We start from the raw sequence: 12,215 nt of genomic DNA, 5'->3' as shown, positions 1-12,215 counted from the left end.
CCGAGGTGACGCAGGGCAAGAAGCCCAAGTCGAAGAAGCACCGCAAGCCGAAGCGCAAGCCGACTGCGGGCACGACCACCGAGGAGGAGACCACGGAGGTGACGGAAGTGACCACCGAGACGGTCGAAGTGACCGAGGAAGTGCCGGTCACCACCACCACGGAGGAGACCACGGAGGTGACGGAAGTGACCACCGAGACGGTCGAGACGACCGAGGTCAAGCCCGAGGAGACGACGGAAGTGACGGAGGTGACGGAAGTGACCACCGAGACGACCGAGGAGGTGCTGTCCACGAGCGAGGTGACGGAGGAGGTGACCACCGAGACCACCGAGACGATCGAGACGATCGAGACGACCGAGATCGTGGAGGAGACCGAGGTGACGCAGGGCAAGAAGCCCAAGTCGAAGAAGCACCGCAAGCCGAAGCGCAAGCCGACTGCGGGCACGACCACCGAGGAGGAGACCACGGAGGTGACGGAAGTGACCACCGAGACGGTCGAAGTGACCGAGGAAGTGCCGGTCACCACCACCACGGAGGAGACCACGGAGGTGACGGAAGTGACCACCGAGACGGTCGAGACGACCGAGGTCAAGCCCGAGGAGACGACGGAAGTGACGGAGGTGACGGAAGTGACCACCGAGACTACCGAGGAGGTGCCGTCCACGAGCGAGGTGACGGAGGAGGTGACCACCGAGACGATCGAGACGATCGAGACGATCGAGACGACTGAGATCGTGGAGGAGACCGTGGAGGAGACCGAGGTGACGCAGGGCAAGAAGCCCAAGTCGAAGAAGCACCGCAAGCCGAAGCGCAAGCCGACTGCGGGCACGACCACCGAGGAGGAGACCACGGAGGTGACGGAAGTGACCACCGAGACGGTCGAAGTGACCGAGGAAGTGCCGGCCACCACCACCACGGAGGAGACCACGGAGGTGACGGAAGTGACCACCGAGACCACCGAGACGATCGAGACCACCGAGATCGTGGAGGAGACCGTGGAGGAGACCGTGGAGGAGACCGAGGTGACGCAGGGCAAGAAGCCCAAGTCGAAGAAGCACCGCAAGCCGAAGCGCAAGCCGACTGCGGGCACGACCACCGAGGAGGAGACCACGGAGGTGACGGAAGTGACCACCGAGACGGTCGAAGTGACCGAGGAAGTGCCGGTCACCACCACCACGGAGGAGACCACGGAGGTGACGGAAGTGACCACCGAGACGGTCGAGACGACCGAGGTCAAGCCCGAGGAGACGACGGAAGTGACGGAGGTGACCACCGAGACGACCGAGGAGGTGCTGTCCACGAGCGAGGTGACGGAGGAGGTGACCACCGAGACCACCGAGACGATCGAGACGATCGAGACGACCGAGATCGTGGAGGAGACCGAGGTGACGCAGGGCAAGAAGCCCAAGTCGAAGAAGCACCGCAAGCCGAAGCGCAAGCCGACTGCGGGCACGACCACCGAAGAGGAGACCACGGAGGTGACGGAAGTGACCACCGAGACGGTCGAAGTGACCGAGGAAGTGCCGGTCACCACCACCACGGAAGAGACCACGGAGGTGACGGAAGTGACCACCGAGACGGTCGAAGTGACCGAGGAAGTGCCGGCCACCACCACCACGGAGGAGACCACGGAGGTGACGGAAGTGACCACCGAGACCACCGAGACGATCGAGACCACCGAGATCGTGGAGGAGACCGTGGAGGAGACCGTGGAGGAGACCGAGGTGACGCAGGGCAAGAAGCCCAAGTCGAAGAAGCACCGCAAGCCGAAGCGCAAGCCGACTGCGGGCACGACCACCGAGGAGGAGACCACGGAGGTGACGGAAGTGACCACCGAGACGGTCGAAGTGACCGAGGAAGTGCCGGTCACCACCACCACGGAGGAGACCACGGAGGTGACGGAAGTGACCACCGAGACGGTCGAAGTGACCGAGGAAGTGCCGGTCACCACCACCACGGAGGAGACCACGGAGGTGACGGAAGTGACCACCGAGACGGTCGAAGTGACCGAGGAAGTGCCGGCCACCACCACCACGGAGGAGACCACGGAGGTGACGGAAGTGACCACCGAGACGGTCGAGACGACCGAGGTCAAGCCCGAGGAGACGACGGAAGTGACGGAGGTGACGGAAGTGACCACCGAGACGACCGAGGAGGTGCCGTCCACGAGCGAGGTGACGGAGGAGGTGACCACCGAGACCACCGAGACGATCGAGACGACCGAGATCGTGGAGGAGACCGTGGAGGAGACCGAGGTGACGCAGGGCAAGAAGCCCAAGTCGAAGAAGCACCGCAAGCCGAAGCGCAAGCCGACTGCGGGCACGACCACCGAGGAGGAGACCACGGAGGTGACGGAAGTGACCACCGAGACGGTCGAAGTGACCGAGGAAGTGCCGGCCACCACCACCACGGAGGAGACCACGGAGGTGACGGAAGTGACCACCGAGACGGTCGAAGTGACCGAGGAAGTGCCGGCCACCACCACCACGGAGGAGACCACGGAGGTGACGGAAGTGACCACCGAGACCACCGAGACGATCGAGACCACCGAGATCGTGGAGGAGACCGTGGAGGAGACCGTGGAGGAGACCGAGGTGACGCAGGGCAAGAAGCCCAAGTCGAAGAAGCACCGCAAGCCGAAGCGCAAGCCGACTGCGGGCACGACCACCACGGAGGAGACCACGGAGGTGACGGAAGTGACCACCGAGACGGTCGAGACGACCGAGGTCAAGCCCGAGGAGACGACGGAAGTGACGGAGGTGACGGAAGTGACCACCGAGACTACCGAGGAGGTGCCGTCCACGAGCGAGGTGACGGAGGAGGTGACCACCGAGACGATCGAGACGATCGAGACGATCGAGACGACCGAGATCGTGGAGGAGACCGAGGTGACGCAGGGCAAGAAGCCCAAGTCGAAGAAGCACCGCAAGCCGAAGCGCAAGCCGACTGCGGGCACGACCACCGAAGAGGAGACCACGGAGGTGACGGAAGTGACCACCGAGACGGTCGAGACGACCGAGGTCAAGCCCGAGGAGACGACGGAAGTGACGGAAGTGACCACCGAGACTACCGAGGAGGTGCCGTCCACGAGCGAGGTGACGGAGGAGGTGACCACCGAGACCACCGAGACGATCGAGACGATCGAGACGACCGAGATCGTGGAGGAGACCGAGGTGACGCAGGGCAAGAAGCCCAAGTCGAAGAAGCACCGCAAGCCGAAGCGCAAGCCGACTGCGGGCACGACCACCGAAGAGGAGACCACGGAGGTGACGGAAGTGACCACCGAGACGGTCGAGACGACCGAGGTCAAGCCCGAGGAGACGACGGAAGTGACGGAGGTGACGGAAGTGACCACCGAGAATACCGAGGAGGTGCCGTCCACGAGCGAGGTGACGGATGAGGTGACCACCGAGACGATCGAGACGATCGAGACGATCGAGACGACCGAGATCGTGGAGGAGACCGAGGTGACGCAGGGCAAGAAGCCCAAGTCGAAGAAGCACCGCAAGCCGAAGCGCAAGCCGACTGCGGGCACGACCACCGAAGAAGAGACCACGGAGGTGACGGAAGTGACCACCGAGACTACCGAGGAGGTGCCGTCCACGAGCGAGGTGACGGAGGAGGTGACGATCGAGACGATCGAGACGACTGAGATCGTGGAGGAGACCGTGGAGGAGACCGAGCTGACGCAGGGCAAGAAGCCCAAGTCGAAGCAGCACCGCAAGCCGAAGCGCAAGCCGACTGCGGGCGCGACGACGTCGGATGCGATTCTGGTTAGCTCGTCGACGACGCACGAGACGGACGAGGACGGCGCTGCTGGCGCGACGGTGAAGACCGAGGTGTTCCGTACGACGGGTGCCAACGGCAGCGTCATCACCAAGACGGTTCGCACGACGATCCGTAAGGTGACCACTTCCAGCGGCCTGGTGAAGCGCCTGATCGAGGTGCAGACGACGACCGTGACGAAGACCGTGGCGGGCGAGACGAGCACGACTGTGGAGACGGAGACTCGCGAGGAGATCGATGACAGCAGTGCCACGAGCTCGACCACGACGACGTCGGATGCGACTCTGGTTAGCTCGTCGACGACGCACGAGACGGACGAGGACGGCGCTGCTGGCGCGACGGTGAAGACCGAGGTGTTCCGTACGACGGGTGCCAACGGCAGCGTCATCACCAAGACGGTTCGCACGACGATCCGTAAGGTGACCACTTCCAGCGGCCTGGTGAAGCGCCTGATCGAGGTGCAGACGACGACCGTGACGAAGACCGTGGCGGGCGAGACGAGCACGACTGTGGAGACGGAGACTCGCGAGGAGATCGATGACAGCAGTGCCACGAGCTCGACCACGACGACGTCGGATGCGACTCTGGTTAGCTCGTCGACGACGCACGAGACGGACGAGGACGGCGCTGCTGGCGCGACGGTGAAGACCGAGGTGTTCCGTACGACGGGTGCCAACGGCAGCGTCATCACCAAGACGGTTCGCACGACGATCCGTAAGGTGACCACTTCCAGCGGCCTGGTGAAGCGCCTGATCGAGGTGCAGACGACGACCGTGACGAAGACCGTGGCGGGCGAGACGAGCACGACTGTGGAGACGGAGACTCGCGAGGAGATCGATGACAGCAGTGCCACGAGCTCGACCACGACGACGTCGGATGCGACTCTGGTTAGCTCGTCGACGACGCACGAGACGGACGAGGACGGCGCTGCTGGCGCGACGGTGAAGACCGAGGTGTTCCGTACGACGGGTGCCAACGGCAGCGTCATCACCAAGACGGTTCGCACGACGATCCGTAAGGTGACCACTTCCAGCGGCCTGGTGAAGCGCCTGATCGAGGTGCAGACGACGACCGTGACGAAGACCGTGGCGGGCGAGACGAGCACGACTGTGGAGACGGAGACTCGCGAGGAGATCGATGACAGCAGTGCCACGAGCTCGACCACGACGACGTCGGATGCGACTCTGGTTAGCTCGTCGACGACGCACGAGACGGACGAGGACGGCGCTGCTGGCGCGACGGTGAAGACCGAGGTGTTCCGTACGATGGGTGCCAACGGCAGCGTCATCACCAAGACGGTTCGCACGACGATCCGTAAGGTGACCACTTCCAGCGGCCTGGTGAAGCGCCTGATCGAGGTGCAGACGACGACCGTGACGAAGACCGTGGCGGGCGAGACGAGCACGACTGTGGAGACGGAGACTCGCGAGGAGATCGATGACAGCAGTGCCACGAGCTCGACCACGACGACGTCGGATGCGACTCTGGTTAGCTCGTCGACGACGCACGAGACGGACGAGGACGGCGCTGCTGGCGCGACGGTGAAGACCGAGGTGTTCCGTACGACGGGTGCCAACGGCAGCGTCATCACCAAGACGGTTCGCACGACGATCCGTAAGGTGACCACTTCCAGCGGCCTGGTGAAGCGCCTGATCGAGGTGCAGACGACGACCGTGACGAAGACCGTGGCGGGCGAGACGAGCACGACTGTGGAGACGGAGACTCGCGAGGAGATCGATGACAGCAGTGCCACGAGCTCGACCACGACGACGTCGGATGCGACTCTGGTTAGCTCGTCGACGACGCACGAGACGGACGAGGACGGCGCTGCTGGCGCGACGGTGAAGACCGAGGTGTTCCGTACGACGGGTGCCAACGGCAGCGTCATCACCAAGACGGTTCGCACGACGATCCGTAAGGTGACCACTTCCAGCGGCCTGGTGAAGCGCCTGATCGAGGTGCAGACGACGACCGTGACGAAGACCGTGGCGGGCGAGACGAGCACGACTGTGGAGACGGAGACTCGCGAGGAGATCGATGACAGCAGTGCCACGAGCTCGACCACGACGACGTCGGATGCGACTCTGGTTAGCTCGTCGACGACGCACGAGACGGACGAGGACGGCGCTGCTGGCGCGACGGTGAAGACCGAGGTGTTCTGTACGACGGGTGCCAACGGCAGCGTCATCACCAAGACGGTTCGCACGACGATCCGTAAGGTGACCACTTCCAGCGGCCTGGTGAAGCGCCTGATCGAGGTGCAGACGACGACCGTGACGAAGACCGTGGCGGGCGAGACGAGCACGACTGTGGAGACGGAGACTCGCGAGGAGATCGATGACAGCAGTGCCACGAGCTCGACCACGACGACGTCGGATGCGACTCTGGTTAGCTCGTCGACGACGCACGAGACGGACGAGGACGGCGCTGCTGGCGCGACGGTGAAGACCGAGGTGTTCCGTACGACGGGTGCCAACGGCAGCGTCATCACCAAGACGGTTCGCACGACGATCCGTAAGGTGACCACTTCCAGCGGCCTGGTGAAGCGCCTGATCGAGGTGCAGACGACGACCGTGACGAAGACCGTGGCGGGCGAGACGAGCACGACTGTGGAGACGGAGACTCGCGAGGAGATCGATGACAGCAGTGCCACGAGCTCGACCACGACGACGTCGGATGCGACTCTGGTTAGCTCGTCGACGACGCACGAGACGGACGAGGACGGCGCTGCTGGCGCGACGGTGAAGACCGAGGTGTTCTGTACGACGGGTGCCAACGGCAGCGTCATCACCAAGACGGTTCGCACGACGATCCGTAAGGTGACCACTTCCAGCGGCCTGGTGAAGCGCCTGATCGAGGTGCAGACGACGACCGTGACGAAGACCGTGGCGGGCGAGACGAGCACGACTGTGGAGACGGAGACTCGCGAGGAGATCGATGACAGCAGTGCCACGAGCTCGACCACGACGACGTCGGATGCGACTCTGGTTAGCTCGTCGACGACGCACGAGACGGACGAGGACGGCGCTGCTGGCGCGACGGTGAAGACCGAGGTGTTCCGTACGACGGGTGCCAACGGCAGCGTCATCACCAAGACGGTTCGCACGACGATCCGTAAGGTGACCACTTCCAGCGGCCTGGTGAAGCGCCTGATCGAGGTGCAGACGACGACCGTGACGAAGACCGTGGCGGGCGAGACGAGCGCGACTGTTGAGACGGAGACTCGCGAGGAGGACGATACTTCGGATGTTGGAGTGATAAATGTTGCGTCTGTAGTTGGGACGGACGGCATGAAGCGAAGCTTGGCGGAGTCGAGTTGGGAAGAGAAGCTCGCTGTGAGCACGGCTGGGAGAACTGGCAAGGGTTCTGCGTGGTGGAACATGAAGCGCCGTCGACTGGTAAAGACCTGGCTGCCCCAGTTCGTGTCGTACGTCCAGCGTCGCGGAAGGAGCCTGTCCAAGACCATGCCCAGGAAGGAATTGCTCAACTTTGCTCGTGACTTCTGTGACCAGAACTTGGTGAGCTTCGAGGACGGATTCTTCAACGCTGGCACGTATGAAGAGAAGCGGGCTACCTGGACGATCGCGCGCTCCCTTTCCTTCCACTACCCCGGTGTTGCGGTGCAGCAGTTGGGTCTCGGAGTCGGCAAGTTCAAGCGAACGCTGGTGATTGACGAGGTCTCCCACATGCGCAATGGCCCTGACGGGTCTAAGCTCATGGGGGCGGAGTTCGTTCTCTCGGTGCTGCAGGTGATGCCCAAGAAGTGCGCGTACTACGAGGACGTCTTGATTCTGGAGAACGGTGAAGTGCTCTTCCACGGCACGGGCGAGTCGCTCATCGCGTACTTCCAGGAGCTCGGCTTCGTGTGCGCTCCGGGCGTGAACATGGCCGACTACCTGCTGAACCTGACAGAGGAGCAGCAGCTGCACCACCAGGTCACAATGATCCAAGGCTTCAACAACCAGCGTCAACTGCGCCGCAGCCGCATGTTCTCCGGCATGATGAAGTTCTCCGACGACATGGTGCTCATGACGGGCGCCCCCGGCGCTGGTGGGCCGTCTCGAACGAGCACTCCAGTCGGCAGCCCTGCCCGCAGCGGCTCGACTGCCCGGTTGAGTACCGCGTACTCGCCCCTTCGACGTCAGCTCAAGCACCGCTTCCCCCAGGGATCTCCCATCAGGTCCCCGTTCGCATCCCCGATAAGCGGCTCTCCTGCGGCGGGTTTCGTGTCGCCGCAGCCGACGAAGGCGACGCGGGGGCTGAAGATCACGGCGTACGCGTCCCCCGAGTCGAGCAAGGTAACCAAGTCCGTGAGCAGTGCGAGCGCGGGGTTCGCCTCGCCTTCCGTTGCAAAGGTGACTCGGGGCGCGACGTCAACGACGACGTCGTACTCGTCCCCCGTGACGACCAAGACGACGACTTCGTACTCGTCGTCGCCCATGAGGACGCAGTCGACTACCGCCATCGCTGGCTCGACCACGACCCGCAAGATCGCGATTGAGGGAGACTTCACGGTCATCACGACTGAGATCACGTCGCCCCGCGGCACCAAGCGAGTGTCCACGACGCGTCAGCTGACCAGCAAGAGCGGCTCCAGTACGACCGCCGCCTAATCAAGCGTCGCGAGAATGCATTTTTCCTAGCTGAGAAGAACGGACAAGAGTACCGTGCATTTCAAAACATACTACTACATATATTACATTTCATTTCAAGCGTGAGTTCTCCTACTGCAATGCTGGGCACGAGTAAAGTGCTGTGAGTATGGCCTCCAGTTTTAGGAAATGAAATTTATGGCGCCTCGGGTAGTACACTGCATTGCGCTCCATTGTCTGCTGAGAGACGAGAAGATTGCCTTCAACACCATACAGACTGGTACAGCAGAAGCCACAAGGAACTTGCGAGAAACGTACCCACCTCCCCACGAAAGCAACGAAGTAGAGCGTTCTACCAGCTCAACTGCATCCGATTCGTGTGAAGCCGCGAGCATATCGACTTGGGCAATGCAGAGTTTTATCAAGAAATAAACTGGCCAATCACAAGCGCCCCGGACTTCTTGGGCTCACCACTGAAGCTTTTGTGGCAGATATGGGCAACTGTGACACCAGCGCTACTCTGGAGGCTTCGCAATGACGCAGTCTTTAAGGATAAAGTAACCAACGAAAGAGAGATCAGGGCGGCCATGAAGACAGCAGGAGCCTGCCTACCAGGCGCGAGCGATTGCTAGTGCGTGGAACCAACAACCGGCAAAGCGAATTCAAGGCTTCTGTCTTGAAATTTGTAACAGCCTCATGATGACGCTGAACGAAGACGATGATGCTCCAAACCTAGATGTCTGGAACATCCACTTCGGCCCGCACACCACTAAGGACAAATTGACCACGCGAGGGTGGGTCCTCTATCACCACACGGCTGCACAACAGTGGATTCCTCAGAAAAGCAGGAAGTCTCTACACTGTACTTGGGACCAGCAAATACACCGACGACGGACGCCGCAGTACGAACGCTGAACCAAGGGGTGACAGATCTCAGTGCGATGACCACCCCGGGGCTCGACGTATCTCCGCATCGATAGTCTGGACAAGAAACTACAAGGGCAGCTCGAGCAACTCAAGCCTAACTAACAATCAAGCAACGGGCTCAGCAGCCGCGCTCGCCAAGGACTTGGACGCAATTTTCTCAGCGCAGTGGGGTACGTATACCTGCTGGAACTACGCTCCGAGCGGCTAAGCTCATGGCAAAAGCAAGCATCTACGATACCCACAGGAGCTTTGAATCAAAGCCTTTGATCCCCAACTCTGTGACAAGGAAAACGAGTGCAGACTCCATACCCCAGATTGGACTGTGCACAGTCAGTAGATGCAGCCCAGACTGAACTGTGCCAGTAGTAGCAGCCGTTGTCGCGGAAACTTGGCGCCAGAAAAGGGGCGGGCGTTTTGAATTCAAAACTTCGGCATCTCATCTCACAGACTGGGATCATGGCCGAGCGTGGAGACGCCGCCGCCGCCGCTGGCCCGGCGGGGCTGCGCTCGCAGCAGCAGCAGGCCGAGCGCATGGCCCGCGAGCTGATGGACATGAAGATCGAGACGGCGCACCTGCGCGAGCGCCTGCGGCTGCGCGTGGGCGGCGACACGACGGCGGCGGAGCTGGAGGCCGAGGCCTTCGCGCTGCAGACGGCGCTGGCCGAGGCGCAGCAGGCGCTCAAGGCGCGCGAGGCGGAGTTGCAGGCGCTGGACGGCCGCTACCAGAAGGCCATGCAGGGCCTCCTGCGCCTAGACGAGGCCTGGAAGCTCAGCCGCGCGCAGACCAGCGCGGCGCAGGACGCGCAGCTCGAGGCGGAGCGGCAGGCGGAGGCCGCCGCCGGCAGGAGCAGCGAGCTGGAGCAGCAGCTGCAAGCCGCGGGCGCGCGCGAGTCGGCGCTGGCCGCGAGAGTGGACGCGCTTATGCAGGAGAAGGAGCAGGTCCAGCAGCAGCGAGACGAGCACGCGCAGGAGGCCAAAGCCCGGGAGATGCAGGCGCGTGAGCTGCGCGCGCAGCTGGAGACCACGAGGCAGCACTTCGAGACGCAGATGAAGCAGCAGGAAGGAGCCACGCGCGAGGACGTGCGCGAGCTGCAGGAGCAGCTGCAGAGGGCGCAGGAGGAGGCCGCGGCGCTGCGAGGAGAGATCCACGCGAGGCAGGAGGAGGCCGCCAAGGTGGAGGCCGAGCTGCGGGACACCAAGGAGGCCGAGGCGGCCACCAAGCAGAGGCTAGTGAAGCTCACGGAGGACCACGCTACGCTGCGCGTGCACTTGGAGTCGGCCAAGCTGGTGGCGGTGGAGAGCACTCAGAGAGCCATCAAGGCGGAGACGGAGAACGAGGACATGCGGAAGGAGCTGGAGGAGCGCGAAGAAGTGTTGAAGGAGAAGGAGCAGACGATGCGCGCGTTGGAGGAGGAGCTGGTGCAGAAGCAAAAGGCGGTGGAGAAGGAGCTGCTCAGGAAGAAGCAGGCCGTGGAGGAGACAGAGCAGCGATTGACGAAGGAGTCGCAGGAAGTGCTGCAGGTTCAGGAAGAGACGTGGAGCTGTCGCGAGAGGGCCCACCAGGAGGAGGTGAACAAGTTCAAACAGGAGATCGAGTGCATGAAGGCGTTCCACGTCGAGTTGGTCCGGTTGCTGCGGATAAAGGAAGACGAGGACATGATCGAGGAGCCACTACAAAGCGTCGAGCCCGCGATGCTCAAGGCGCTGGTGGTGCAGGAGATCAACAAGCGTGACGTCCTCGCTGCAATGCTGAAGCAGACGAAGGTGAAGCTTGCCACGACAAAGCGCCAGCTTGGCGCGCAGAAGCAGCTCGAAGCTGAAAACGCGAAATTCCGCGCCGAGTACGAGAAGGCCAAGCTGGCCATGGAGCGCATGGCAACACGGAAAGGGAAGAGTCTCGGTGGCTCGGCTGCTTCCGTGCCAGTCAGACCAACAGGGCATGATAGCGGAACCAGCAGTGCATCCGATACGAGTATGGGGAAAGAGGACAGAGGGGCCGTGGCGCTCATCGTAAAGCGGAAGCTGGAGGTGGGCGAAGCAGACACAAGTGACGTCAGGACAACACCTCGGAAGGCTCAGCGCACCAAGCACGTGTATGTAGCCTCGCGGTATCTGAGCAGTGCGTCCAAACGCTGATACTGCACACTAACGCGGGGGGGTAAATTTTCCGTTGGTATACTAGTTCTTCATAGAAAACTCTTAAAATTTAGACAAGTGGAAGTGCACTCTGTCCTCGTAAGTTCATCCATCACAAAGAAACTCGGGCTAACTACTGCCAAGACAAACGCCACTTGCGACGATACTACAGCTCGTGCTTCTCCGTTGGAAAGGGCTCCTCCTCTTGCTGGTGTTGGTGCAGTGACCAGCCGGGCACGCTCTTCTGGTCCTTCACGCGCAGCCGGATGCTCTCGAAGCACTGGAAGGCCTCCGACGGCTGGATCTCGCCGTCGACGATCACCGCGGAGGCAGTGTCCTTCGCGCTGAGGTAGCACGGCACGTACTCGTTCACCTGGCCGAACGTAACCAGCACGCCGCCGTTGCTGAGCTGCTGCGGGAACCGCTTGGGGCAGGACTGCGCGTGCTGCTGCTGCACGCCGCCCCAGTAGGGCGCCCAGGCGACGGACCCGCCCTCCTCCAGATTCTGTCCGTCGATGGCGATCTGTTCCAACACCCACCACATTAGTTAAAAACTCTCAACCAGACCCCAGTAGTAACCTCATGGTACTCACAAAGATGCTCTCGTTCACGAAGGCAAAGGTCGGGTCCAGCGAGAAGATCTCGACGGCCGCGCGCTGCTGCATCTTGAGCTCCGTCACGACGTTGAACGCCACGTAGCTGGCCGCCGCGAGCAGCACGAGCGTCTTGGCCCACAGGCGGTGGAAGCACGTGAGCGTAACGAGACCCGCGACC

The 12,215-nt window shown here is 62.4% G+C and overlaps 1 protein-coding gene across 1 annotated transcript; it reads left to right on the top strand.

The window, feature by feature from the left end:
- Positions 1 to 7,847: 7,847 nt before the first annotated feature.
- On the top strand, positions 7,848 to 12,102 carry PHYSODRAFT_355324 (hypothetical protein). Its single transcript, XM_009535500.1, has one exon. It carries the CDS (start codon positions 9,762 to 9,764, stop codon positions 11,439 to 11,441), a length of 1,680 nt encoding a protein of 559 aa, XP_009533795.1. The 5' UTR covers positions 7,848 to 9,761; the 3' UTR covers positions 11,442 to 12,102.
- Positions 12,103 to 12,215: the final 113 nt, after the last annotated feature.

Source organism: Phytophthora sojae, assembly GCF_000149755.1.
Source record: "Phytophthora sojae unplaced genomic scaffold PHYSOscaffold_8, whole genome shotgun sequence".
NCBI classification, from domain to species: Eukaryota; Oomycota; class Peronosporomycetes; order Peronosporales; family Peronosporaceae; genus Phytophthora; species Phytophthora sojae.
The sequence above is the reverse complement of the archived record's forward strand: the minus strand, read 5'-3'. Positions and strand labels throughout refer to the sequence as shown.

Coding starts and splice junctions, on each gene's coding strand:
- PHYSODRAFT_355324 (XM_009535500.1), top strand. CDS start 9,762: ATGGCCGAGCGTGGAGACGCCGCCGCCGCCGCTGGCCCGGCGGGGCTG.